This window comes from Asterias amurensis, chromosome 11, assembly GCF_032118995.1.
Source record: "Asterias amurensis chromosome 11, ASM3211899v1".
In the NCBI taxonomy this organism is placed as follows: Eukaryota; Metazoa; Echinodermata; class Asteroidea; order Forcipulatida; family Asteriidae; genus Asterias; species Asterias amurensis.
The window spans coordinates 22,076,614-22,102,685 of NC_092658.1; the positions used below are offsets into that span (position 1 = coordinate 22,076,614).

Genomic DNA, 26,072 nt, shown 5'->3' on the forward strand with positions numbered 1-26,072 from the left:
GTAACCATCCAAGAGTGCTAACCCACCGCTCCGGCAACAGAATTGTGTTAACTCACACATGCTCCTCTCGTAAATGACGTAAACCGAGAATTAGTCCCAAAAGCTTAGATATCCCAGTGGCGTCCAAACTGGCTATAATGCTGCATTTATCACAATTTTTCAAAGCGAGGACGTCCTCGCTGTGCTAAAAGTCCTCGATTCGCGAGTGTGTATTCACACCGAAGAGCTCGGTTTGCAGCGATGACAAGTACACACACCCACACACACACACACCAGCTCTGACGAACCGAACCAGGCCCCGGATCCAGGGAAGCTTATTCGAACGCACCCGGCCCAGTGTGTGAAACCACCAACCAGGAAGAGGGTCAGCACAATAATTGTATCGGATCTCGGTGAGCTTCTAACCGTATATTTTAAAATTCAAATGATTTTCTGAATATTTGGCGGAGAAAATGCTGCCTCAGTAAGATGTCCGTATCCTGCCACCACTTTTAAACAATATTATAATATAATTACAGTCATTTGACCAGTTCGGGATCACTTCAAATTTGCAATAACCAAATAATTATATCATTTCTCATTATTACCAATTTCTGTTGATAAATGTGAAGATTAACATCCATTAAACCAACAAACCCAAAATAAGGTGCCAAACATCATCAGCAAATAAATTATGGCCGTTTTCCTGAAGGTTGTCTGCGAAATTTGTCATTTTTTTGTTGAAAAATGTTGGTTGAAAAACACTGTTAAAACTTCTTACCTTTAGAATTGGAGTGCCGGGGCAAAAAATATTTATGTAAAATGATAAGAATGTGTAAAAAAACATTCCTGTAAATACTGTGCAGTCATCTTGCTTTTTTGAGGAGACGAAGTTATCAAAATCTTCTTTGAGGGGGCAACTTACCCTTGACCAGTTCGGGATCACTTAACATCTCATTGCGTCAAATGGTGCCGCACTAACTTACTAAGTCTGGTAAAATCATACTACTGCAGTAGAAAGTTTATTTAGTTGATTTTGAGAAACATTACTTCAACAAATTCTTGTAGATTTTTTATTTTGTGAGAAAATTAAGCTTGGAGGGGTCAATAATGCTTTTTAGGTTCGCTTCACTTTTTCATTTGCCTTTGCTGTTGTTTTGTGGTTTTGTCGCTGGGTTTTTGCGCTGCTATTAAAGACACTTGCATGACATTCACTCAAGAAAGGAAGTCCAAGTCCATGCCAACACACCTCTGATTTGTCGTGTCCTTGAGAGACAGTTTTATGAATGGGAGTTTGGGTTTGCAATAAAGGGCACTCTACTGATTCAGAATAGATTCAACTGATCCTGAACTGGTCAAACCGGTGACGATACTTTTCTCAAAGCCTCTTCAAAAGAACTAATCTTTTTTTGTCAGTGAATACTTGGTGAGTTTTATGACATGTTTAGGTAAACTGATAAACTTTTTTGTTTAAGATATCAAAGAGATTGCAACAAAAAACCATGTGAATTCAAGAAGTGATCCAGAACTGGTCAAACGACTGTACCGTACTGATACTTTTTTCATACGAATCAAAAAGTGGTGGCAGGAAATTAGAAAACGGGGCGCTGTAGGTAGGGTGTAGGGCGCTGGATGTGCTAGTATCCTCTGCTTACCAGTTTTCACGCTATTATGCCTTTTTCTTTGAATTGGGGAAAAAAAACGATGCCATATATCAACCGATGCCCTAATTATCTTCATTTGTTAATATGACGTACATGCAAACATGTATTAAAACTTGATGGACATTGAAATATTCACACCACACACCGATCTTCGATGACTTCAACTGGCCCCATTTGTTCTGATTTTTTTCTGTTTTCACGGCAAACGAGAAAGTATGGTTTCCCGGTGAAGCCATACATGGAAGAAACATCTGCAGTGACTACAAGTGTTCTTTGAGACTCTGTGTATGTATGACTGTATAGCCAGCAGATGCCTTCATTTTATTCAAAATATTTTTTTATTAAATTTTTAAAATTACCATGGTAACTTGCAAAAAGTATAAAAAATATAAAAAAATATAAAAAGTGTGAATAATTACTATCTGATTTTTATTTATTTTTTTAAATATTTTTTTTCTTAATATTTATAATAAAGCGTATAAATAAACAGTGATCATTGAATCAACAAGCTGATGTTTAAATTTTAATATTAATAATAGTATTGATACGAGGGTTACAAAATAAAAATCTCCAAAAATATTAGAAAATGATATAAGGCACATGGCTTCTTTAAGCCTCGGTATTTTTTTTCAAGAATGCTCAGCAAAACATTCAGTCACATGATTTTGATCATCATGAATTGTGAATTGAAATAGCGTTTGATAAATATTTTTATATGGCCTCAACATTATGACATATTGTTGTACCTTGTAGAAATGCTTAAAATACCAAACTTTTTGCATTTACAAGTGCAAATGACCAGTGGAGCCTTACATGTTTCTAAGTTTTGGTCAAAGGAGAGGAGACTCTTTGCTTGGCAAATAAAACCACACAATTTTTATCGAGGGACTGTTTACATCGCGCACAGAGAGGTAAAAGATTTGCCACGATTTTAGGGACACCTCGAAAACAGGACCTCCTACGGTAAACAAATATTGACTGCTTCGAGTGCTATGGTTAAAACTATGGCTCCCGAGGTGATCCCCGGAGTGTTCTATTTTCTTGAGGCGAAGCCGAGGGAAAACGCTCCGGGGATCACCTCGAGAGTCATAGTTTACACCATTGCACGAGTAAAAGCAGCCAATATTTGTTTTATATAACACCCCAAACATTTCTAAATACTGTACCGACTTTACAAACCTGAATGCTACAATCCACGGACGACGCGAATACAGATTGCGAAAACTTTTACTGTGCTCTGCATGTAGTGTCATGTAATTCGAAATGGTTACAGACTATTAATTTATCATCCTCGTACACACAACGGACGTCTGGGTACTGCACGCCGTGTGCTAGTCTTTCGGACTAGCGCACGGCAAACCGACGCACTATCACACGGCCGTCGTCTAGCAAAACTAAGACATATCATGTGACGCGCTTTAAACCAATGAAAAGGCAGAATATCGGTAAGGGGTGTTATAATATAGATAGCGGAACGAACCTCAATTTGAATAGTTCCGTGTAGGCCTACAGTCAGTAGGACTAAAATGTTGACATATATTTATACATAAATTATAATCATGATGAAAGTGAAGTGTATTGACCCCTTGCACGCGCTGCACACGCGGCAACTGATGCCATGCTCACCATGATGGTGTAGATCGGCCGCGCGTACATACTCGCCATTAGCCGTACACAAAAATTCCTGGTCCTTCATGCACGCGCCAAAAAGTCACGTGCTGGTTTTAACGCGCTGAATATGAACATTGGAAATAGCCCTTGAACACACGGTGGGCTATATTACTTGACAGGTTTGTCGCACAATTTATAGACCCATATCTATGATAAAATGACAAAAAGCAAAATTCATAAACTCAGCACATAAGCACAAAAGTGTAAATATAACACGGGCTACTCATTTATTTTTCACCGGCACGCAAACTGTGCATAGTTTCAATTATATAATTAAGAAAAACAAAGCAATTACGTATTATCAGTTTGGAGGTCAATTAGGCCTGCACTAAACGCTGCTCTAGAAATGGGTTCATGTAGACGAGTGTAAGTAACAAGTCTTCCAGCAGAGTTATGAATCCATTGAAGAGAGTCGGGTAACATACCATCACAGTTATAATGTAAAACCACAGAGAGCTCAAGGTGCTCTACAATTTACCTTGTTTTGACTTTCAAAGAACCTTTTAAATAATTCTTTTAAACTTTATCTAACAATTTATTCATTTATTATTATGCGTAAGTCTCATAAACAAATATGTACAGGGATGCGAATCACAATAGTAAAAAGTACAGATGTTAACAATTATTTATATAAGGATATTTAAAATGTAATATACACTGAAAATACAAGAACAAAAGGTAAAAACTATCAACATTATACAAAAGCCGGCCAAATGTCATTAAAGCTAACATAAAGCCTGCCGAAATAAATGTGTCTTGAGCAACGTTTTGAGTGTATAGGGCCTACCTGTATCTAACTGGCGATCTTGATGGCGTGGGTTAGAGAAAACCTTTTAGTTCAAAGATTACACAATGAAGGCGCTTGCTTATAATTTTATGGCATTTTACACAATTAGCAACATTTTAAAATTGATCTGACAGGTAGCCAATTCAAATCAAAGCTAGTTTTCAATCCGACTCATTACAAAGACGTGTATTCATTTTCCGTTATGTTCTGGTTCATAATTGTCTGATCGCCCGTCAAATAGTATTGATTGTGTCATTGTTAAGTGGTCAACTAATAGTTACTATACCAAGATTTTAACACACTGTGATGGCTTGAGATTAACATCATTAATCGTAATCGTTTAGAAGTCTCCCAAAAAAATCCGAAATGATCTTTTACGTGGCAGGTTTTGCCCCATCGCACTAAAATACCAGGCATTCTTCAGCAAAAATGGACCAGTGCTGTCTCTTAGCATTGCCTAGGACTAGTCCTAAGTTAGGACTACCTTTGTGAAATCCACCCCAGGTCCCTTTCTCTTTTCTCTGCTGAGACATAGCTGCAGAGCACTTTGCAACCATCATTTAGCCTTAAAAGTCCTAATTACATTAAATTGTATGAATATTTCGGCTGGAGGAAAGGCACGAAATTAAACCAAAAGAATTTCTTCCTATACTATAACACCATTTTAAACGCAAACGCATTCGTCCCGTCTGGTGCGCGTTCAATGTTAAGGAACCAGCACGTGACCGTTTGGTACAAATGGCCACGCACATGCCAGAACCCGCGTATGTACGTGCGGCCGATCAAGTTATTTAATTCTATCTATGTGGTCAATATGTTTACGTGTAAACGTCGCGTCGCCTAAAATGCGCACTTCTCTGAACATTGAGCACTGATGCTCTGAATAACACAAGTTGACATTGACCACCAAAATGGCGCATCCAAGATTATTCTGATGATGAGGTCAGGTGAAATGGGTCATTGACCATGTGAACTTTGTTTACATTTTTCAAGTGACCTTGTATTGTACACCCTTTGGATATTCTGGCAGGCAAGATACTGCACTGGTCACTATGTGGGAAAGTTGCAATTTGTGTCATCTATCCTCCTCTTACCAGTTTTCACCGTATTATTCCTTTTTCTTTGAATTGGGGAAAAAAATAATCATGCCATATCCTGGGGTGCGTTCCACTCACGCAAACGCTGCCAACAGTTGCGCACGTTCGCCAACAGTTTCAAGTGGAACGAGTTGTACGCGAACATACTTCTGAGGTGTTGGCGAGTGATTTTTAAAATGGCGGACAAGCATACGGTATTATTTCTTTGTTACAAACATAATTACATTGTATTTTCGGTGGATGATAATGCAGATTTGGAATAACAAAGTTAATTAGTTGATGTAATGATGTCAAAAAGAGGACTATTGCAGCAAAATAAAGTTTCAAAAAAACTACGTATGGTGCGCGCCATCTTCATTTCAGGGTGCCGCCATATTGACATTGCGTATACGCACCAATCGTTCAAAAGATAAAAAACATTTGCGCGAACAGTTGCGAGTCGTTTGCGCGAGTGGAACGCACCCCTGGTGTCATGTGTTTTTGTTCAAAATCAAAAACTTAATGGTTTTTTTTTTCAAACCATCTATCCATTTTTTAAACATTAACGCTTACACTTCATCGTGTGTTGAAATTTTTAACGTTTTGGTTTTACGTTGCGAGAGACAGTCCGCCATTAACAGTGCTTATGCATGCACGACATTGGAGCAACGTCATATGTTTTCACACCTTTCATTGGTTGGTATTTTATTGAATATTCAGAAGCTATTATGGCTTGCAAAATAAATCAAAAATATTATTTATCAATTATGCCCACAAATCTCTCTGTGGTTGGTCCTTCAACTTTCTTTATGACCTCCAGATGTTCCAGTCTTTCAAGTTCTTCTTTTAGCTTAGGTTTAATTGCGATGGGAACACGTCGTGGAGGCATTAATTACCACTTTTCTTGGCAAGTGACCTAATCCAGTGAAAACACAAGCGTGATCTCTGAAGATTTCCTCCTTCGTTTTGCATACGAGTCGGTAAAGTTCGTTCGTTATTCTGCGCGTGATCATGAAGTGTGTATATGCGACTTGAGTATCACCCTTAACTGTACAGTTCTCACTTAAAGTTACAGCTATATTCTTATGTTTAACTTCAATCAACTTCATTTGTTGAGCAGTACTTGATCCTAACAATGGCATTTGCTTATACCCTTTAATTACAACAAATGGTACCAGATACTTCTTTCTGTTCTTTAAATTTCTGTTCTGTAGTTTACAAGTTCCTTGTACCGGCATAGTGTTCTGATTGTACATCGACAACTTCTGATCTGATTCTTTTATTTCAGTACCAAAAGGAATTGGGTTTGCCTCTGGTATGACATTGCATGTGGCTCCTGAATCCACTTGAAACTTAGATGCTCGGTTTCCTTTGGTTTTCATCAGAGCATATCTTCTTGGTGTTTTGGGCATTTATGTGTTCATCAACACATTTAACTTCCTCAATCATGACAACAGTAGTAAGCCACAAACACTGTTCAACCTCATCCTCAGATTCTGATTAAGATGAATTGTCACTTTGTACAACGTTAACCTTGCCCCTCATTTTGGATTGGAAGTTAAAGCCAGACTTGTATTGATTAAACTGGCTGGTCATGCATTTTTCAGCAAAGTGGTTAGATTTTCCACACTTTTTACAGATTTTCCCAAATGCTGGACATTCGGTTTTGATCGATTTATGATGTTGACCACAATAACGGCAATTTATAGTTTCATTCTTTGCCTGTGTCTTCTGCATTTTGTTTGTTTTCCTTTTATTCACAGCATGCACAGTTGTCTCTGCAACATGATCGCTCGACATTATCTTCAACTGACTTTTTGATGTTTCAGTGACTGTGCATACATGTAAATCCAGACATTTGTTCAAATTAAGTTCTGGTTCTTGGAGCAATTTCTTTTTGGTGGCATTATCTGTGATTCCACAGACAATCGGGTCACGGATTAATTCATCCGTTAGTTGCCCAAATTCGCATGTTAAAGCCAATTTCCGCAAGCGCACATTATGTAACTGTCGAACGTCTCATTTTGCTGAACACAACAATTTAACCTATATCGTTCATACGTTATGTTGGTCTTCCCTACACAATATTTCTCCCATAAGCTTAAAATTACAGTGAAATCTTCTTATCTTCAGGCTTATATGGTAAACCATTGTGTACATCTAGGGCATCGTGACCTATTGCAGTTATGAAATGTGCTATCCTCACCCTATCACTATCTTTATCAAGTCTCATTATGATTTCATAGATGTCCCAGACCTGTTTGAACTTTTCCCAGCTGCTTTTTAAATTGCCAGACTGGAGATCTAAGGGTCTTGGCAGTGGAACCCTCGTTCTTGAACTTGTACGGGCATCAGTTTCCATTATAAATCAGCAAGAAAATAGCACAGTTCAATACTCTTGCAATAAATTCACAATATCTCAATCAAACAAACCAACAAAATTCTGTGGGAACACAGATTCATGTAACAACACCACATGAAAAACATGAGAAAGTGTTTTCGTAATCATATCTAAATGTGTAATGCTACATGTACTAGGCCCCTACTAACAGTTCACCTCCAAGTTCATTCATGTGATACTCTTTGCGATCGTAAGTTATAGTTCAGTCCAATGATTATAGTCACACATACACAACCTATTTCCATGTAGCAATATGGAGTTCACAAACAGCGTACAGCGCCGCGTGGGGATTCACTCTTGTACACGTTCGTCGTGAAGTGTTGATGTGGAAACTCATTCCATAACTTCCTTCGCGAAATTGCACTTGGAATCCTTGTAGATCATGTAGATCAGGCGAAGTTACTCTACTTCTGACACCAAAACTCATTTTCATATAGAAGCTTTTTGTTAAGTTTATTTTCTTATTTTTGTTGTTTGCTACTTTCATTGCTTGTTGTTCCTTTGTAGAGTAGCGCCATGAGTGCCGCTTGCGGCGGATACCGGCGCTTTATTAAGTGTCCATTATTATTATTATTATTTATAGTTTATAAATAGAGACAAAGACACATTTCTGTTGTAGAATCATCGGGTCATGATCTCTAACTCTCAAGAATCACATGTAATACAAGATGGCTTCCCGCATGGCAACTGCCTATAGTTACCAACACAAGAGGACGGTATAACATAAAACGTAACAGGTGTTGTCTCTCTTCGGTATGGGAATTAATGTAGAGGTTTTCCAAATGGCGGGAAAAGTGTTAACAGAAGTTTGAAAAAGATGTCTGAAGACACCACTGAGCTCATTCGCACAATACTGAAGAGGTCTTCCACAAATACCATCAGGCCCAGGGCTTTTGTTTACCTTAGTAGATTTCCAATATTTTGCTTCAGTCTTCTGATCAATGACAGTTTAATTTATTCACCAATTTTCATTGAAGACACTGGCATAATAAAAAATGAATTGCAGTCTTACTTAAGTTTACAATTTGGCAGTTAATACAATAAAAAGGTAGTTAAAACAATTAAAAAGCACAAGTATATTAACATGCACAAAGGATACAAGACCCCCCCCCAAAAATAGCAGGGCAAAAGACCAAGAATTGCACAAAAAACATAAAAATCACAGAACAGTCCCCAACCAGATCTGGAAAGCATTACAATATGAACAACAATAAAAAATAATTTTAAAAAATCCAGGACAGCAAAAAAAAAAAAAAATGAATGAAGATATGATTAAGCCGAAATTCCCAGTGGTTGACTTCTGACAAGAGGAATAAAACAAGCTATTGTTTGTTGATGAGGAATTAAATAGTGCTTGTCTTGTAGAGGTTAGTGCAGCATTTGATAGCAGACAACTGGTCAGAATTTCAGAAGTTATTATTTCTCCTCTGAGGAAGCCAACCACTGTGTGAATGTTGGAGTTCAACAAAGCGTTCCCAAAATTAAGGCTGTCGTTTTTCAAGCCTGGCAAAGTCAGGTGGAATTTGAAGTGTCTGGCAGATTTCACTGTATGGTTTAGAATTGATGATGTCAATGGAAAAATGCCAAAAGCCTTTCTCTGCAGCCTCTCAAGGCACGATTTTGTCGAACCACAAAACCACACAGGGGAGACATATTCCAGAGTGGGCCTGACATACTGTAAATATATTGTAATGAGGTCAGTCAGTGGGAGAAATTCAACGTCTGAGCATGCGAAGAAAGTAAAGTTTCCTGTTGAATTTTGCACACGTACTCCAACCTGCATATTCCACTTCAGGTCTTCTTGAACAAGAATGCCTAAAAATACACAAAGTGTTTGTTTAATAACAGATCCTCAAATTAGTAATTTATGAAATTTGCTGTTGATGAAAAACACTTTTATTTAGGGCATAAATTAAGGGAAAAGAGCGTCCAAAACGCAATTTGACAAACTTCACCAAGCTGCTACTTTAGCCCATCACACGCCCAATTCTAAACCTAAAGCGCTGATGTACTTTTTTTCTTTTGCTGTTAATTTAGAAACTTTCTACTCATGGGCAATTCCTTTGGCTGTTCAATTTTTGTGTGGCTTCTGATCTCGTACACATATTTAACTGGTTAAAAAATCTTAAACATGTTAAATATTTTAAAAATTAACAGCACCATATAGAACTTTTTTGTTGGTGTTGAGCTTAAGGCCCCTATGCTTCCAATTCGGTGGTTGTGTACCAGCTTCCTTAAATTAATCAATTGTCTGTGCATCATGCCTCTGCGCATGCACGGACCATCTCTCCTTGCCAAAAAACACAAAAACATACCCACAAACTGACAAAGCAAACTAACATCAGAAAAATGTTTTTTTGCAGTAACATTTTGAAGTATTAAGAATGGAGCAAGCTGACACTGATATTGTGCATGAGTTAGAAAGTCATTGGGAGGCTCTATGCAACCAAATTCATGTCAGACGTCTGTTGGATAAAATGCGAAGCTATGGTGTTTTCTCCAAAGATGAATATGAGGAGATAATGAACGACACACTGAATCCAACTTCTATCCGAAAAGCAAGTAAGCCCTTTAATTATTTATTTGCCATTATTATTTGGAATTTGCTTAATGTACTTGTAATTAATTTACAATTCATAAGTACCTCAGACAGTTTCGCTATTCCTATTGGTGGAGAGCGTGTCACGTGGGTGTGTATAAACCTTTGTTTATGACCAAAGGTTTATGAGTGTTAGAAAGTGTTAATTCATGTGCGTGACACGCGACCTTGCACCTGTTCTTATAAGACAGTTTCTTCATTCCTATTGGTCGAGAGCAACGGCTGAAACAGGTGTGCCACATCATGCGATACGCGCGATGCGCACGATGCGCACAGCATTCCCTTTTAAGGACTTGTTTACCCGAGGGCGGCGGAGGGCTTTACCATTTCATAGCCGGAGAGGTGTTGTTTTTGAAAGAAATCATTTAACAATTATAATTTTTTCATTTATTTTGCTTTTTGACCAAAAAGTGACGATGTTTTTGACCGAAAAGGTATTTATGAATGGGAATTAAAGTGTGTTTATTCGGTTTTCAACTAGTGGTTTAAACCCGCCGAGGCCTGGTTCTTGATAATTTACCTCGTCTTTGTCTCGGTAAAATTATCAAGAACCAGGCCTTGTTGGGATTAAACCACTAGTTTAAAACCTCTTCACCACACATTGATTCCCTTATTAACATTTGCTACTTCAAATGAGGCTGGTATGGCAGCCTTGCAGTCTCAAGGATTTACAAGTAATTTTCTCTCATCATAAAGGGAATAAAAGGGTAGCTTCTAGTTATTTCACGGCCATTAAAACAGGCAGGGTCCAATTGCCATGTTCGGCTCAGGCCTTTATCACACGGCAACTCCACCCTGCAAGGTTTTAAACGGCCGTGACAGAACTAGAAGCTACCCGTTTATTCCCATTCATAAATGCCTTTTTGGTTAAAAGGTGTTAACAAATACAATTATTGACACTTTAACAATTGAAAATTTTAGGTTTGAAATTTATTTTTCAAAAACTTTGTGAAGAATCTGTTCAATGCGCGTGGGTTGTTTGTACGCGCTGTTACAATAGCTATGAATTGCGTTCCGCGTGACAAAAGATTCAATGCTCATTCATCAGTCATTTAAATGTGCTTAGCATATAGCACATTTAAATTTGCCAATTCCAGGGGTTATGATTGAGCTAGGCATGCTTGGAAAAAATGGCGCCATGAGATCGATCACCAGGGAAAAATACACGAAACGGAGAACCACTGGCAGGACCAGCGCGAAACGAGGAAACATGAGTTATGTGCCGCAAACAGTGCAAATATTAGAACGGGGTATAAACTAGACTGGGAAAACAGGGACCCGCGCAAAACTGGAAAATATTAGATCAGGGTATAAACGAGATAGGGAAAGATCCACTTTAGCTACAGTGATGATTTCGAGGAAGTACCCATACGAGGAACGAGTACTCGCAAATCACTCGAAGCAACTCGTTTACCACACTCGAGTTTTGCGTGCGTGGAGCGAGCGAGTGCGAGCGAGGAACGGGGGAGTTCGAGGGAGATTCGAGGCTATCATTTTGTCCCATAGATTCCACTCAATCTTTGCCTTGCGAGGAGCGTTCATGCGTAAAATCTGACCTCGGATTCAGCGTAGTTGCCTGACTGGGAACTCAGAACGTCCACTCAGCCAGCACATAATAAAAAGGCTGATGATAAGGAATCTCCATTAATACAGGGAGCAGTGGCGGCGTACAAAGCAAAAATGTTGAAGTATTGTTATACTTTGTATCAAGTTACAACATAGTATAACAATTTTGTATCTTTTGCGATTGTAGCTACAAGTGCGGCACATCTAAGGGAATTTTGATGCCTGGAGTGGCTGGCTTTGGGAGCATCAAGTTTTTTTTTTTTTAATCCGTGGCAATTATTTAAATGGGTTGGAGGTCCGGCTGTTATCATGTCCCACAGTCCATATTTTTTAAAGAGCAAAATCAGCGCCATGGTGACGACCGGTAAACATCACGATGTGGTAAACGTTTTGAAAGGAACATTTTGAATAAAATAAATATTGCAGGGGTATATTCTTAATAATTTGGATTCACTGTATATCAGACTAATAATATAAGAAGGAAGCGAATTCGAAAAATAACTTTTTTTTAGATATAAGTTCAGAATGTCTGACCTCCCCTCTGGTATATTTTTGCCGTTGTTGGACACATATTATTAAGAATATCGGTATTTTAATATTGGCCGGCATTCGATCGTTTTGTTATATTTTTGCCGTTGTGTGATAAATGCATTTAAAAGACCCTTAAAAGTCGGTATTCGTCTTTTAATAATGCCGGAATTTGAGTATTGGTGAACATTTGTAAACAAGTTAAGAATGTCCGACCTCCCCTATGTTTTATATTTTTTCCCCCTTTTTTAATTACAAGACGGTCGTATTCCGTCTTTTAATAATGCCTGCACTCGAGTATTAGGGAACATTTGTTAACAAATTGACCCCCCTTCCCTCTGGTATATTTTTGCCGTTGTGGGATAAACGCAGTTTAATAAACATTTTTCTTGTTTTAATTACAAAAGAATGTCCGTAACCCGTCTTTTTATAATGCCGGCATTCGAGTTTAATGGAACATTTGGTATTAAGTTGACCTCCCCGTTGTGGGATAAATGCAGTAAAAACATCTTTGTTATTAATTACAAAAATGTCCGTTTTCCTTCTTTGAATAATGCCGGCCGAGTATTGGGGAACATTTTTTAACAAATTGATCGCACTCTGGTATATTTTTGCCGTTCTGGGATAAATGCAATTACAAACTTTTTCAAAAAAATAATACAAGAATACCGTATCCGTCTTTTAATAATGCCAGCATTTGAGTTTAATGGAACATTTGTTATTAAGTTGACCTCCCCTCTGGTATTATGTTTGCAGTTGTGGGATAAATGCAGTTAAAACCATTTTTTGTCCGCATTCCGTCTTTAAATAATAACGGCAACAGTATTGGTGAATTTTTTTTTACAAGTTGAGAATTAATGTCGGACATCCCCTCTTTGTTATGTTTGCCGTTGTGGGATAAATGCAGTTTAAAACGGTTTGTTTTAAATTACATGAAGGTCCGAATTCCGTCTTTAATGCCGGCATTCGAGTATTGGGGAATTTTTTTTCAACAACCTCTCTGTTATATTTTTGCCATTGTGGGATATTGCAGTTACAAACTTTTCTATTAAATACAACCATGGAGCATACAATGTCCGTATTCTTTCTTTTAAAAATGAACACGTTAGAATGTCCGACCTCCCCTCTGTTATATATTTTTCCGTTGTGGGATAAATGCAGTTAAACACTTTTTTTATTACAAAAAATTCGGTATTCCGTAATCTGTTAAAAATGCTGCTTACAGTAAATCTAACTCTCAATCAAATTGGCCCAAACCAGCTGTAGTTTATACCCAACAACAACTGGTCTTAAAAGCTTGTGTGGTATTTTTACGTTTTCGAACATATTTCCAAGAACCATGAACTGAAAACCAGCAAGGGCCCTGATGATGGGAGCATACTAAAATCGACTACAGGATCCTGGATTGGTCGTGGCTGTTTTATGTATAAATAATCGATTAGTAATAACAGATTTCAAATATTCAACTTTTCAAATATGAAGTCCTATAGCCAAACCGTAACAGCAAAACCGTCTTCACAAAAGCTGCATTCGCACCTCTGTTGTGGTTTGTTATAATTAGCTGACTCATCCAAACAAGCCTGATCTCTACGTTTTCAACATTGCCAAACAATGGCGAACCAACGCCTCACTAAACATCTCCTCATGTGTGCATTGTCTGCGATGCTCCTTGCTGGGTCTGACATTGTAAAAGAGGACACAAGCAGAAAGGTTTTATATAAGACACTTCCAGGTACTGGTTGCCAGCGTTCTGGTAATGCCTCTCTGCTTTCAAATACCAAATAAAGTACTAACAACAACGCAGTTCTGATGATCAAATAATTAAAAAAATTCCGATCGTGGAAACTTCTTCAATTGTTAACTGCATTTATCCCTAAACGGCAAAAATACAACATAGGGAAGGTCGGACATTTTTAACTTGTAAAATAAATGTTCCCCAATACTCAAATGCCGGCATTCTTATAAGACGAAATACGGATTTTTTTAAACAAAACAAAAGTTTTGAACTGCATTTATCCCACAACGGCAACAATATTACGAAAGAGGGGAGTTCAACTTCCCCAATGTTAAAAAGCATGATCCCAATACTCCAATGCCGACATTATTAAAAGACGGAATCCAAATAAACGGACAGGTTTTTTTGGGAAAAAAAAAGGTTTTGAACTGTATTTATCCCATGACGGCAAAATATACAGAGGGAAGATCAGCTTGTTAAAAAATGTTCCCCAAAACTCGAATGCCGGCTGGCATTATTAAAATACGGAATACATCACACAACGGGAAAAAATAAAACAGAGGGGAGGTCAACTTGTTAAATATAATGCCGACATTATTAAAATACAGAATATACGGACAATTTTGTAAATAAAAAAGAGCTCCTTTCCCCTCCCAGGTGTATTTTTTCTTCCCATTTACGCTCAGTCGATTAATATTTTCCCTGTCCTTTAATATTTCCTCGTCCATGTTCATTTCCCCGTCCCATGTTTTATTTGTTCTTCCCATGTTTTTTCTCAGTCGATTAATATCCCCCATGCTTCCCCACCCCAAGGGTTATTTCCCCTTCCCAGTTTTTTGTTTTCCCATCCTGGGTTGTTTCAATCTATTTATCTACCCAAAATACACCAAAATGCCCCATGCAACAACTCCTGAGTGACATCAAAGGAAAAAAACCCCCAAAAATCTCCTTAGATGTGCCGCTTCTTATACAACATGTTACATTTGTTGTAACTTGATACAAAGTATAACAACACTTCGACATTTTTTGCTTTGTACGCCGCCGCCTGCCCACATTTTTTTACCACACTTATTGCTGAGACTCTGCTGGTTGGGATGGTGCAATACTAGGGGAGGAAAAAAAACAGGAAGGGGAAATAAACCATAGGACGGAGAATAAACCTGGGACGGGGAAATTAACCTGGTACTGTGAAATAAACCTAGGACGGGAATAAACTTCGAGACGGGGAAATATACCTGGGACGGGGGAATATTAAGGGACAAAGAAAACAGGGGAAACAACCCAGGACGGCGAAATAATTATTACGGGACCGAGAAAAAAAAATGGAAGTGGAAATAAACCTGGGACGGGGAAATGTTTAGGGAAAAAAAAAGGAAGGGGAAATAAACCTAGGACGGGGAATAAACCTGGGACGGAAATAAACCTGGGATGGGGAAATAATTAAACCTAGGACGGGAATAAACTTGAGACTGGGAAAACCTGGGACAGGGATATTAAGGGACAGAAAAAAGTGAAACAACCCAGGACAGCGAAATAATTATTACGGGACCGAGAAAAAAACGGGAAGGGGAAATAAACCTGGGACGAAGGGGAAATAAAGCTGGGACGGGGAAATAAACCTAGGACAGGAAATAAACATAGGACGGGAAAGTAAACCTATTAAAGGACGGGAATAAACCTTGGACGGAAATAAACCTTGGACGGAAATAAACCTAGGACGGGAAATAAACCTAGGACGGGAAATAAACCTAGGACGGGAATAAACCTTGGATGGAAATAAACCTGGGACGGAAAAAAACCTTGGACGGAAATAAACCTAGGACGGGAAATAAACCTAGGACGGGAAATAAACCTGGGACGGGAAATAAACATAGGACGGGAAATAAACCTAGGACGGGAAATAAACCTAGGACGGGAAATAAACCTAGGACGGGAAATAAACCTAGGACGGGAATAAACCTTGGACGGAAATAAACCAGGGACGGAAATAAACCTAGGACGGGAAATAAACCTAGGACAGGAAATAAACCTAGGACGGGAATAAACCTTGGACGGAAATAAACCTGGGACGGAAATAAACCTTGGACGGAAATAAACCTAGGACGGGAAATAAACCTAGGACGGGAAATAAACCTAGGACGGGAAATAAACCTCGGACGGGAATAAACCCGAGACGGGAAATAAACACGGGACATGGAATTATTAAGGGACAGAAAAAAGGGAAAACAAACCAGGACGGCGAAATAATTATTACGGGACCGAGAAAAAAACCGAAGTGGAAATAAACTGGGTCGGGGAAATAAACTTGGTACGGGGAAATGCTAAGGGATAAAAAAAAAGGAAGGGAAATAAACCTAGGAAGGGAATAAACCTGGGACGGGAATAAACCCGGGACGGAAAATAAACCCAGGACGGGAATAAACCTGGGACGGGAAATAAACCTAGGACGGGAAATAAACCTAGGACGGGAAATAAACCTAGGACGGGAAATAAACCTGTTCTGTCAATATGGAAATGTAATACATTCGTTTTTGTAACAAAGATGTGTTACACATCAAAACCCTTTCTGTGTAGCCCCCCTAGAGAAGCTGTATGGCACCGTCTTCAATTGGGTGTTATTTTTCAATCAGAAATCAACGTTTGTCTTCACGGGTCAGTGATCCTCGAAGACCCCTCGAAACCCCTCGCTTCCCAGTAGTTTCTACAGCTATGTGGATCGTGTGGCTTGCGTGCGTTTGCGTGCGAGGGATTTGACTTTTCGAGGGGTAAAATTTGCCCTCGTTAAAACTCGATAAAACTCGACCTCGCTCGTCTCGCTCGAATGTTTTTGAGAATGTTCTCGAGATCAGCACTGTATGGGCAAACAGTGGATTGCAAAGAACAATGCCAACGCACGGGATCGTGTGGAAGTGGAGGCACGGAGGCGATGGACTCAGGCACACAGAGGGACAGGGAGAGGGGGGAATGGCAAATAAAATGGCGTGAAAAAAAATGAACGGGACTGGTGATGTAATTTCACTATATTATGACCATGCAGAAGGCCTGAAGCGCTATGCTTTGTATAGATTATAGGAGAGTTTGGCATGAGAATGGCTTCAATTTGTGATTAAGTGAAATGAAACGACCTATTAGACGAGCCTGAAGGGCAATGTCTTAGAGATGTATTAATCTAAGAAGTAGGCCTATACAGTTATAAATACAAAATGCTAAATATTGAAAACTCAAACCAGCCATATAAAACAATTTGCGAATGAAGTACTTTAAACTTCAACTAACAGTGCAAAGAAAGATCATATTCTCAGCATGAGTTTAATAATGATCAATTTCACTTTTATAATCAGAAGGCTAAAGTGCTATGTTTTGTAAAGAATATAAGAGAGTTTTTCATGAGAATGGCTTTAGTAAAGGGACAAGATCTGAAACGACTTATTGGATGAGCCTGAAGGGCAATGTTTTAAAATGTATTAATCTAGGAAGTATGCAGGATCTAAATACAAAGTAAATATGGAAAACCTGATATGTACAGCTTGCTATGTTTCACTCAAAATTATGCTGTTATTTAGGCATGATGAAATGGTTCAACTCAAAACCAGCCATATAAAGAAATTGGTGATGTCGTGGGTATAGAAAATTCACATTCCATGGTCTATAACATATTGTTTTGGAGAGGGTTCTACTGCCAATATTTCTGATTCTAATGACGGATATTCACCAGTAATGTTCTTGTATATAGATACATGCCAAAATGTAATTTGGTCTTTGGTTTTTCATATCACTCCAAAATACCAAATCGTATAATTATGTTTCACGAGACTTTACTGCAGAAAATTGCTCCTAGCTGTTTGGGATAGACAATCCCCAAAATATGAGCTCCATGAGATCGGGGGGAGCAACCGGTTGGCAAATAAAGGTGTAGAATTGAATAGAATTGTAGAATCTGTAGAGTTGCTTATGGAACATGGTCGATGGAAGACCCAAAGTGCGAAAAATATATAATGAACGAAGAGATTTCACACAGAGCTTGGAATTGTCTAAAGTACTTTAAGAGCCCCTGCCTGTAAGAATGTACCAAGTGGTGATTCATGGGTTCTCAGATCTTCTTCTAAAAAATTAGAGTGATACATTATCATACCAAACGAATAAATCCAAAATATTTGTTTGCTGACGCTTTCGGTTTTGGAGTTATCAGTTATCAAAGTTTCGGCCTAAACGCCTTCATGAAACGAATAGTACATTCCCTGTAAACACAAAAATGTGCACCAAGGTCATCCCAACAAAAGTAAAACATTTTTTGAAACCTCCAGTTGGGCTTATAACAAAAGTAAAAAGAAAAAATTGGGATCTCGTTGGCGCCTCATGTTACGTGCACCTGAACCTTTGACGAACAGTGCCCTCGTGCCATTTTCAACACCTCATAACTCAACGCGCCTATAAGATCCCATGAATTAAACAAGTTCACATGAAAGAGCTTGCATCCCTAAAACAAATTGAAGTGCAAAGTACGTGGGATCTCGTTGGCGCAGAGAAATAATAGAGGTCAAAGTTCAAATTTACCAATATATTGCGTTTTCGCATCTCTGTAACCTTGCGCGCCAACAACAAAAAGTTGTTTAATTGCAACCGGGTGTTGGAACAGTTTTCATCTAATGATAAATGAAAAAAGAATCTTGGGATCTCTGCAACTTGCATGTCAAAAGATTTTTTGAAAATTTTCTAAAGTATTGCCATTCCACACATTTTGGCCTAAATTGTCACAACATTCACTTTTTTCATCACTGTAAGTATCTGTGCCAACAAGATCCCATCAATGTTTTCTTGTATTTGGTTAAGTTGAGTGTTCCTAAACAGATTTCAGTTGAAAAATAATTGGGATCATGTTGGCCCACCAATATAACAAAGGTCAAAGGTCATATAAAACTACACTACTGCCTATTTCGGGCGATTTTGCGTCGTCTAGAAATCCACGCGCCAATATGATCCCATTTAATTGTCTGCGTTTTATGGTTATATAGATACTCAGCACAGATAAAAAGCAAAAAACAAATGGGATTTGAGTGGTGCTAACAAATATTACAGTTCAAAGGTCATAATACGTGCCTGCATGTCATTGCATTGCTGTGGCAACTTAAAGTGAGAAATATCCCCCAATTTCAAAATCTTGGCAAACCATGAAGGGGATAGGTCTCCAAAATAAATTTTGGTCCAGATATAGATTGGACTTGCTTTTACAAATGGTGTTAGTTTAATGTTGGTTGGTAACTGTAGCCAAGGTCAAAGGTCACAAAGAACATGGGTGTTTTTTATATTTTCTGTCAAGAACTTCAGAGCCTTTTCAAGATTTTATTTAAAGAACAAGGGCTCTAACCTTTCAGTTTGGGACAGCCACTTATAATATCTAGGCACATATGGTTGTCCCAAATTAGTTATAGAGCCCTTCTTCATTTGATTAAATGTGACAGGGCTTCGAAGTTGGTTCTGGACAGAAAATGTATTACAAAACACAAATATTTTCTGTGGAGAGCCAACTTCAAAGTCCTGTCAACATTTTATCAAATGAACAAGGGCTCTATATTTAATTTGGGACAATCACATGTGCCTAGATATTATAAGTGGTTTTCCCAAACGTAAAGGATAGAGCCCTTGTTCATTAAATAAAATATTGAATAGGCTCTGAAGTTGGCTCTTGACAGAAAATATCAAAAACAGCCACATTCTTTGTAACCTTTGACCTTGGCAACAGTTACCCACCAACATTAAACTAACACCATTTGTAAAAGCAAGTCCAATCTATATCTGGACCAAATTTGTTTTGAAGACCCATCCCCTTAATGGTTTGCCAACAGTTTGAAATTGGGGGATATTTCTCAGCTTTCTGTTGCCACAGCAATGCACAAGTATGGCATGTCATGTGAACTTTTGATCTGTAATATTTGTTAGCACCACTCAAATCCCATTTGGTTTTTGCTTTTTATGTGTTGCTGAGTATCTATATAATCATAAAATGCAGACAATTTAATGGGATCATATTGGCGCGTGGATTTCTAGACGACGCAAAATCGCCCGAAATAGGCAGTAGTGTAGTTTTATATGACCTTTGACCTTTGTTATATTGGTGGACCAACATGACCCCAATTATTTTTCAATTGAAATCTGTTTAGGAACACTCAACTTAACCAAATACAAGAAAACATTGATGGGATCTTGTTGGCACAGATACTTACAGTGATGAAAAAAGTGAATGTTGTGCCAATTTAGGCCCAAATGTGTGGAATGGCAATACTTCAGAAAACTTTCAAAAAATCTTTTGACATGCAAGTTGCAGAGATCCCAAGATTCTTTTTTCATTTGTCATTAGATGAAAACTGTTCCAACACCCGGTTGTCATTAAAAAAAATTGTTGATGTTGGCGCACGAGGTTACGGAGGTGCGAAAACGCAATATATTGGTAAAATTTGAACTTTGACCTCTATTATCTCACTGCGTCAACGAGATCCCACGCACTTTGCACTTCAATTTGTTTAAGGGATATAAGCTCTTTCATGTGAACTTGTTTAATTCATGGGATCTTATAGGCGCATTGAATTATGAGGCGTTGAAAATGGCACGAGGGCACTGTTCGTCCAAGGTTCAGGTGCGCGTAACATGATGCGCCAACGAGATCCCAATTTTTTTTTTTACTATTGTTGTAAGCCCAACTGGAGGTTTCAAAAAATGTTTTACTTTTGTTGGGACGAGCTTGGCGCACATTTTTATGTTTACAGGGAATGTACTATTCGTTTCTCGAGGGTCTCTTGGCCCAAACTTTGATAACTGGTAACTCAAAAACCGAAAGCGTCAACAAACTAAAATTTTGGATTTATTCGTTTGGTATGATGGTGTATCACTCTAATTTTTTAGAAGAAGATCTGCGAACCCATGAATCACACCCCCCCCCTAATTTGGTACATTCTTACAGGCAGGGACTCTTAAACATACAAGAGTGCAAAACAAGTTAATATTCTCAGCATGAATTTAATTATAAATTTTACTATTTTGATCAGCAGGCTAAAAATGCTATGTTTGGTAAAGAATAAAAGAGAGTTTATCATTAGAATGGCTTTAATTTTTATGATAAAGTAAAAGAACAAAATCTGAACAATTTATGATGAGCCTGAAGGGCAGCGTTTATCGAGATGGACCGAAGTGTCCGAGTGCATAAAGGGCATTTCATGCTCCTTTGCTGCGCTCATACGCATGAAAAACAGTTTCACTTTATTGTAGGACACACAATAAACACACCTTGAAAACATTATTTAGTTTCAGAATTTATTAAACCATGGGAGTGGGCCGTTGTTAAACTGCATAGTGTAGTTCGTACTAAACATTAGAATACAGTGTAGTTGTAGACAATTAGTATAACAGTTTATTATTAATAAGTTAGTAGTTAGTACATGTCACCGTTTCTCAATGATTCATCTGAATCATGGCTCTTTAAGCCCTCCGGGTTTCTACCGGGATCTCTCTCAAATTAAACTTTGCATTATAGTTCATTCCAAACAATTCATATTATGGTTCCTTATAAGCCTCCGGTATCGGATTGTTTAACTTTATTTAATAATAATAATTATAATAATAATATTAATAATGATTAAATCAAGTTTTCTATGTCATGTGTAAAGTGTTCCTTTGTATCCTTTGACAACTCTCTTGATTCATCTGAATCATGGCTCTTTAAGCCCTCCGGGTTTCTACCGGGATCTCTCTTAAATTAAACTTCGCATTATAGGGTATGTTCAGACAGCGTACTAAGTTAGACCCGAACCGGTTTAACTTTTACGAGCAGCAGGGGGTGATCGTAAAAATAAAACCCCTTTGCGATCAGACAGCACTGAGTTAAACCGATCCGGTTTATCTTTGGTTTTAAGAGGTCAAAGAAAACGCGACCCCGTTACTCTAACATCCTGTTTTTTGTCCTGTTCATTGGTCACCGTGTGTTTACGTAATGATTACGGAGGTCAATGGGTCGTCTGTTGTGAGTTAAACCGTAGTCTTTTTTATTCTGTCCACACACAGTGTTAAAAGATAAACCCGAAGCGGTCTAAAGATAAACCCCCTCCCTGGACGGTTTATCTTTTGTGGGTTGAACTCAACTCGGACTAACTTTAGATCCGTTCAGACACACAGAGTTGAACTCGATCGAGTTAAACCATGAGTTAAACCAACTTTATTACTGTCTGAACGCACCCCTAGTTCATTCCAAACAATTTATATTATGGTTCCTTATAATCCGCCTGTATCGGATTGTTTAACTTTTGATAATTATACAGATTATTTTATATAATAAATCATTGCATTGGGTAAAAGTGTGTTTTATGTACCTTTGAAAACTCTCTTGATTTCTTTTGAATTTATAGTTTTATATTAACTTTAATCGTACATAGCTGATACATTTTAATTTCACTCTATTATCAAAAACTGTATGACGTATCGTTCTTGAAGATAAAACTAGTTAAAGTGTAATGTTATACGATTATTTTCAAGTTATAGTAACTCCAATACTTATTCTTTATGGTTCGTAAGAATACACGCATCCGAGTTTAGTGTAACTATTTTCTGATCTGAGGTACACAAGCTTGCTGTTTTGCACGGTGAGGGAGTGCCGTAGACACAAATACATCTTCTCCCATTTGTAATTTTTGCATTTGAAAGGTATAACTTTGGGATGAAAACCGGAGAGTAATATTATCAGCACTCAGAAATGACTGTTATTGAACCATCTCTGAAGATGTCCATTTTTGATATGGGGATAAAGAATGGATAGCCCATTTTTTTTTTGGCAATTCAGAAATGTGGCTTGCTTTAAAGTTGTGTCATTTCATGTCTAAAAAGTGATGGCAATTCCAATGAAACATAACACGCAATTCTGAGATCCAAAAGGCTAATCGGACCCCCAAATTTGTCAACTACTTTGTTTATACTGGTCAAGAGAAATTTGGTTCATTTTGCATTGGGAGATTGTGGAGTTGACTATAGTGTCGTGTATAATATTTTGTACCGATAGTGAATACAGAATTGATGTATCTATTTTATGGCAGAGGCTGAGAGGGTTTAATAGTTTGGCACTGTTTTTCTTGTGAACAAGATAAGCTGTGACGATTTAGCTTTAGGTTGAAAGTTTTATATCAATTTTTAATTCTTTCAAATAATTGAAAACGATTTCTACAGTTATACAAGTGCTATTTAATTTGCCAGGGGTCTTGGCTAATACAGCTTAGTTGAAAATTTGTTTCTTCAATTTAGTAAGACATTTTGGGAAGTTTGACCAAAAGGGTTGAGAGTAACTTATCTTAAAGGTTATACAATAGGAAAAACATGTTAAGTACAATCTATTTGTATAGCACGAAACTAAATCATTGAAAACTGAAGACCCTATAGTAAGGAATACTTATTTCTTTGTTGTTCTAAACCATTCGGGCGACTCATATAATACCTTCCTTAATCCAAGTTAAGTAACTAGACCACAATGATCGAGAACAGCATAAGACTACTGGTGGTACAAGCATGAAAAATTACTTTGCATCATTAGGTGAAATTTCGATATGGTGGTAACCAGACTTAGTCGAATTATAGTTTGAACTTTCTGAACAAATTTGTTCAGTATGCTTAAATCTATAATCAATCGTTTCTTACCAGTTGCTTGATAAGCTACTGATAAGGGACCCACAATAAAAGAGGGCTCTGTTTTCTCTACTACGAGTATTTGAGATGAAACCAATTCAATGATAAAAACTATTGGTGTTAATTCGGAAGTACCAAGGGGCGGCATTTCCAAAACGAGATATAACCAGTCAGAATCACAGACATGATCTATAGAGATGAACAAAATTAGTACCAAATTTGTGCATGTCTTTCTTTGACCATAAATTTATCAGATTTCAAGACCGTTATCTTACATGATTAATAATCACACCGTACCTCGAATAAATCTACAAACTTGTCAAACAAGTTTGCCTCTTAAATGCATTCGGGCCTTTCATATACTACATTCCTAAATCCAAGTTAAGTAACTAGATCACAAAATTGGCCAAAAACAGAGGATGGCCACCAAGGAAATAAAAATGCCAGCTTTTACACATTAACGTGGATCATATGATCAAGAACAGCATGCAGGTATCAAGATTTCTGTTGGTGAAATTTCGATATGATAGGGTACCCAGACTTAGTCGAAATATATTACGACTAATAGAACATCAGAGAAACTTGCGAAAGAAATTGCAACCTTATTTTCCATTTTTGAAGTTTCTGAACGAATTTGTTCAGTCTGCTTAATTCTAATATCAATCGTTTCTTACCAGTTGCTTGATAAGCTACTGAACTGATAAGGGACCCGCAATGAAAGAGGGCTGCTGTGGTGTAGTCGAGTGAGTGGGCAGCTCTGGCTCTAGGTCTTGGTCTAATCGATATGGAGTGGTCACTCTCTGGACCAGTGTCCTTGCATTCTGCAGTTGTAGCAGACGTCAGCGTTCGGCATGCCTGTCAACAAAGAATTTAAAAAACCAACAGAAGAAAAAGGAAAACATAATGCTAAGGACGCTGCTTTTATACTGACATGCATCAATGTACTCAAATGAATTAATCACGACACGGTTCATTCATTTTGAGTAACCCGCGTATAAGTCATGTGACGCATACGGCGGGTACTCCTGTGTGTCATTCAAACAATAAAAACTACATATGCTCTACAGTAGAGCAGAAGTGTGGCTAATTTGTTACTAACTTTATTACTATGCTACTTACTATTATATAAAACATAATGATCCAGACTGTATGGGTATAACTCTTTGGTCAAGGCGGTCGCTACCAATGATCAGAGATGCCAAGTCCAGAGGCCAGCTATGCGTGTGCCAGTTTTAGAAGGCCTTTCGAACTTTCTTTTTTGTTTTTAAAAACAAAATTGCAGAAATTTAATTGTGGACAAAGAAGTGTTCTAAAATGCATCAAAAACCTCTTCAGAATAATTTAAACTCACATGAGGTACACAGGAGATGTTGATGGTTAATGTGGATGTACGATTGTGTCAGATTATTTCCTTCCCCCCCCCCCCCAAAAAAAAAAAAAAATCGACCACAAAATGATTTCCAAAATCCTCCGCTCACTTCTTCTGCCTGTTGTGTCTTCGTTAGTGGAGCGCATTTAATGAATTTGCAAAACGAATCGGGATAAACTTGTGAGCAATAAGCGTTTTGCGCTCTGCCGAATTTGAGCTGAACCTGCTGGGAGAGCAAAATCTGTAAATTTGCGCTCTGTTTGTACAGCAGCTTCATAGAGTTATAAGGTTCTCATATATAATTCTATGGGCAGCTCAAGTTGATGATTCTGATAAACTGCGTGCAATCTGAAGATTGTGCAAACATTGTAGATTGCGTTTTTTGTACACACGAGCGTGATTTGGCAATGCATTGTCACGGTTTGGCCCCAATGCGTGAGAAAATGGTTGTTGTGCGTGTGAGGGTGAGACAGAGCCCAAATGCATGAGTCTCACGCCTAATGCGTGAGACTTGCATGATTTACATAAAATACTAGAAATCAGATTTATTGTGTCAGTGTTATTATTATGTCGTCCAATAGAGTTAAACTATTGTTCATGCGTATAAGCAAAGGGAAGGAGCATGAAATCTTAAAATCTGCTTTCATCGTTTCAAAATTTCATCAATTTTTCTATTTTTCTCAACAACAAAAAAGCAGGTGGCAAATTTTTGGCCACTAGAGTAAAATCTACTTTTCAGAACGCAGAAAAGGAGAAAAGAAAACGGTCAAAATCGTTCAATAGACTTTTTTTTTCTAATCTGATAGCGAAAACGCAGGTGGCCACTTTTCGTCAGCCAACATAGACGGAAAGTAAAATTTGCTTTCCTGGTAGCAGAAAAATGGAAAAAGCATTTTCCCAAAACATTCAATATCATTTTCGGGTGGCAGAAAACTAGAAGGTGGAAAAATTCATATGACAACAGCGTTAAATCTGTCTTTTAGCTAAATGAACAGATGAACAGATGGCCACTTTTGGTCCTGTAAAATCATTACTAAAAC

At 37.9% G+C, this 26,072-nt stretch overlaps 1 protein-coding gene across 1 annotated transcript in view; it reads left to right on the forward strand.

Moving 5' to 3' along the window:
- Positions 1-12: 12 nt before the first annotated feature.
- The window catches only part of LOC139944552 (uncharacterized), a 173,322-nt gene continuing 147,262 nt past the window's right edge, over positions 13-26,072 (forward strand). Inside the window, exons 1-2 of the mRNA XM_071941599.1 lie at positions 13-392; positions 9,942-10,140. Of these exons, the coding sequence (XP_071797700.1) occupies positions 9,963-10,140 (178 nt within the window). The 5' untranslated portion in view covers positions 13-392; positions 9,942-9,962. The remainder of the gene's footprint in view (positions 393-9,941; positions 10,141-26,072) is intronic.